The sequence below is a fragment of the Propithecus coquereli genome, unplaced genomic scaffold, assembly GCF_000956105.1.
Source record: "Propithecus coquereli isolate 6110/MARCELLA unplaced genomic scaffold, Pcoq_1.0 Scaffold422, whole genome shotgun sequence".
Taxonomy (NCBI): domain Eukaryota; kingdom Metazoa; phylum Chordata; class Mammalia; order Primates; family Indriidae; genus Propithecus; species Propithecus coquereli.
In genome coordinates this window covers 719,553-723,752 of record NW_012149975.1, presented here as the reverse complement: position 1 = coordinate 723,752, position 4,200 = coordinate 719,553, and the positions used below count along the sequence as shown (strand labels likewise).

Here is a 4,200-nt window from a genome sequence, read left to right as displayed (position 1 = left end):
TTTACTTCATAAGGTAGCATCTACAGGTTCCAGGGTTTAGGACCTGATATATTTTGGTTGCCATTATTTGGCCTCATACAGAGTCCAAAATCTTTGCAGACAATTTCAGGAAGATCATGGATTTCAGGTAGGAACATGTGCTCTGGAGTTGCATTTCACACAGATATGCTGTAAACAGATACATTGCAGACAGGCCCATTTACTTATTCACAAACCTCTCTACATCTAAGAATCAGCTACAGCGCTGGTTAAAATTATACTAAATACAAAAACCACACCTCCAACCCCCCTAGGCCTAATGAATCAGAATCCTCCAAAGATGGGGCCCAGAAATCTGCATTTCTTTCTTTTTTCTTTTTTTGAGACAGAGTCTCACTGTCTTGCCTGGGCTACAGTGCTGTGGCGTCATCCTAGCTCACAGCAACCTCAGACTCCTGGGCTCAAGCCATCCTCCTGCCTCAGCCTCCCGAGTAGCTGGGACTACAGGACTGCCACCATGCCCAGCTAATTTTTTATATATATTTTTAGTTGTCCAGCTCATTTCTTTCTAATTTTAGTAGAGACGGGGTCTCAACTTGCTCAGGCTGGTTTCGAACTCCTGAGCTCAAACGATCCACCTGTCTCGGCCTCCCAGAGTGCTAGGATTACAGGCGTGAGCCACCGCGCCCGGTCAGGAATCTGCATTTCAAACAAGCTCCAGAAATGATTCTGATGCAGCCAGTCTTGCACGCATACTTGAGTGAATGTTGGTTGAGGGCCTTGGTGATCCAAATGCCATCTCTGTTAAATGGACATACTGCCACCTCCTTCACAATAAAAGAGGAGAGGGCTGTGCAAGGCTATTTACAACAAAGAAAGTGCGAATGCTTTTTCCGCCCCTTCCCCCTGTACAAAGGTGAGGAACTTTTACTATTCACTTGATTTTCATCCCACCTCATGTTTAATGCACCTGGCCTCAAGACGCGGAGCTAAGCCAAGGGAGAAAGAGAGAGGGAGAAGGGTAAGGTGGGCGGAGGGAGAAAGAGTCGCAACCTGCCCGGTTACAGGCAAATCCTCTCAGCGGACCCAACCAAGCTGCGCTTGTCGCCCCGCGGGCCCGCTGCGCCCCCGCCCCCTCGGGCCGCGGCTGTGCGGGGAGCCCGCCCCCGCGCTCCGCTGATTGGCCGCAACGGCCCGCTCGTCACGCTCTTTTGTCTCCCCGGGCGGAGGATAAAAGCCGCCGCGGCTGCCTTGGGAACGGCGCTGCTTCGACTCGGCTACCCCTTGCTGGGCGGCCCTGCGAAGCAGCTCCGTCGGGCAGCCCAGGGTCGCTCAGCGGCTGTGGCGCGCCCGTCCTTTTCCCCTGCAGGGCCGCGGAGACTGGAAGGCGGAATCCACAGCTGTCGGCGCCCGAGCATCAGCTGCCCACCAGCGCAGCGCAGGTAAAGACAGGGGCGCGATTGCCCGGCGCGGACAGGGGAGGGAGAAGCCCAGCCGGTGCTGGGCAGCTCCCGGCTTGGAGAATCGGTAACTGAGAGGCAGGGGAAGGAGCACTCCCGTGGCCCGGCTGCGCTGAGGGAGGAGGTGGGGTTCACCTGGACGCTGCAGACTGGGTAGGATTTGCCTGCATGGGGGGGGGGGTGCTGGGACTCGCAAGCTGTTTGCTTTGAACTCCCTTGGCATCTCCTCATCCCTTCCCGGGGAGGAATATGTGGGTGGGTGTGTCCAACTCCTATTCCCTTTCTCCGTAGCTGGCCATCAAAGGCACACCTGGACTTGAATTCTGTGCAGCTGATTGCAGAGCTGGTAGGCCGGCGGTTTCCTGGGGGACACGTAATGGGGAGGGGGAGACTTTGGCTTGTATTCAGAAGGGGGCAGAGGGAATTTTCCACCTGGCGACAGCGGAGACTGTGGAGGGAGGGAGTAGCAGGATGACGGGTGAAGCTGTTTGTGACCCTTCCCTTCCCTGGCCGCCTCCGCTGTGGCGCAGTCTTGATGCCCGCCTAGAGGACCCGGATCTGCGACCCCCTGTGGACAGAGATTGACCATATCTCCGAGACGAAATTTCTCACGGAGGGCACCGGTTGCAAAGGCTGGAAATAAAGGCGCGCTCTTGCATCTGAGCTCGTGTAAGAATCTGAGAAATAACGGGGCGTGGGGGAGACTGAGAAGGGGGTGTGGTCGAGACCAGAGACTATGAGGTTAATGAGATCTTATCCCTGCAAATCTGTGACCATTGTGCTTTCTTTTGAGAGTCCAATATTGGCTCTACACACTGTTACACCTAGAATTCGAAGCAACAGTTGTCCCTCTTGAAGGACTGGCGGGAGGAGGATGGATGAGGCTGCAAAAGGCACCTGGCTAGCGGGCACACACCAAGTAGCTCCAGGAGGTTGTAACTGCTAGTCTCTTGCGGGATATTTTTAGGGCAGTGGGCAAATATAAAATGTACTGCAGGATATCCAGGTAGGGAGAGAATGCAGCTGCAGCCTGTTCCCTTATTAACTGTCTCCCCCCTTTTTTCTTTTTTACAGCCCCTACTGAGATAGAAAGGAAGAACCACCCCCTCTCCCTGAACGCCAGCAGATTAGGCTTTTCTAAACACCCTGAGCATCTTGTTATATCCAGATACCCTGTCATCCTCAGTCATGGCTAGCATCATTGCACGTGTGGGTAACAGCCGGCGGCAGAATGCACCCTTGCCGCCTTGGGCCTTTTCCATGCTGAGGTCCCTGGGGAGGAGTCTCGGTCCTTTAATGGCCAACATGGCAGAGAGAAACATGAAGTTGTTCTCAGGGAGTGTGGTGCCGGCCCAGGGGGAAGAAACCTTTGAAAACTGGCTGATCCAAGTCAATGGGGTCCTGCCAGATTGGAATATGTCTGAGGAGGAGAAGCTCAAGCGCTTGATGAAAACCCTTAGGGGCCCTGCCCGGGAGGTCATGCGTTTGCTTCAGGCAGCCAACCCCAACTTAAGTGTGGCAGATTTCTTGAGGGCCATGAAATTGGTGTTCGGGGAGTCTGAAAGCAGTGTGACTGCCCATGGTAAATTCTTTAACACCCTGCAGGCGCAAGGCGAGAAAGCCTCCCTTTATGTGATCCGTTTAGAGGTGCAGCTCCAGAATGCTATCCAGGCAGGCATGCTCGCTGAGAAGGATGCAAACCAGACTCGCCTGCAACAGCTCCTTTTAGGGGCTGAGCTGAATAGGAACCTGCGCTTCAGGCTTAAGGATCTTCTCAGGATGTATGCAAATGAGCAGGAGCGCCTTCCCAATTTCCTGGAGTTAATCAGGATGATAAGGGAGGAAGAGGATTGGGATGACACCTTTATTAAATGGAAGCGGCCCAAAAGATCTGAGTCAATGGTGGACAGGGCAGCCAGCCCTGTGACACTTCAGGGCTCCGCACCCATAGTGATTGGCAGTGCTGACTGCAACATAATAGAGATAGATGATAGCCTGGATGACTCAGATGAGGATGTGATCCTGGTGGAGTCTCAGGACCCTCCACTTTCATCCTTGGGTGCCCCCTCCTTCAGAGACAGGGCCAGATCTCAGGATCAAGTGCTGGTCATTGATTCCCCCAACAATTCCATGTCTCAGGCTCCTTCTACCAGTCGTGGTTCTGGGCAAAAGAATGATGGTCCTGGGGACGTTCGTAGAGCCAGGAAGCGAAAACACACAATCCGCTGTTCATATTGTGGTGAGGAGGGCCACTCAAAAGAAACCTGTGACAATGAGAGCAACAGGGCCCAGGTTTTTGAGAATCTGATCATCACCCTGCAGGAGCTGACACATACAGAGGAGGAAGGGTCAGGAGAGGCCCCTGGCGAATACTGTGACCCCTTTGAGCCACAGGAAGGTGGTAGCCCCCAGTTTTAAATGAGCCCTTACCTATATTAAGAGTCCAGTAATGGGAAAACTGGGGGTGGGGGGGTGCTTCTAATTGCATGAATTAATCCACAAAGTGGCTATCTTTTGGGGTGGAGGAGAAGAGGGTCTGGATACCAGCATAGCAGAGGGAGATGGCCTGACCTCTGTCCTTGCTTTCTCACCCCGCTGCCTATGGGTCTATTTTCTGTGTATGCCCATCTCCTTGATGGCTTTATTCTCTTTGTGGAAGTGGTACCATTCGTTGTTAAATCTTTAAAGAAAAGTACAAAAAGTAAAGTACAAATTACCCCAAACTCTCGACCCTTATATAACTATTGTCAACCCTTTGATG

General features: G+C 53.0%; 1 protein-coding gene across 1 annotated transcript; it reads left to right on the top strand.

Annotated features, from left to right (window-relative positions):
* Positions 1-2,627: 2,627 nt before the first annotated feature.
* Positions 2,628-3,872, top strand: ZCCHC12 (zinc finger, CCHC domain containing 12). Its single transcript, XM_012653534.1, has one exon. It carries the CDS (start codon positions 2,628-2,630, stop codon positions 3,855-3,857), a length of 1,230 nt encoding a protein of 409 aa, XP_012508988.1. The 3' UTR covers positions 3,858-3,872.
* Positions 3,873-4,200: the final 328 nt, after the last annotated feature.

Excerpts from the sequence above, each read along its gene's own strand:
- ZCCHC12 (XM_012653534.1), top strand. The coding sequence starts at position 2,628 with ATGGCTAGCATCATTGCACGTGTGGGTAACAGCCGGCGGCAGAATGCA.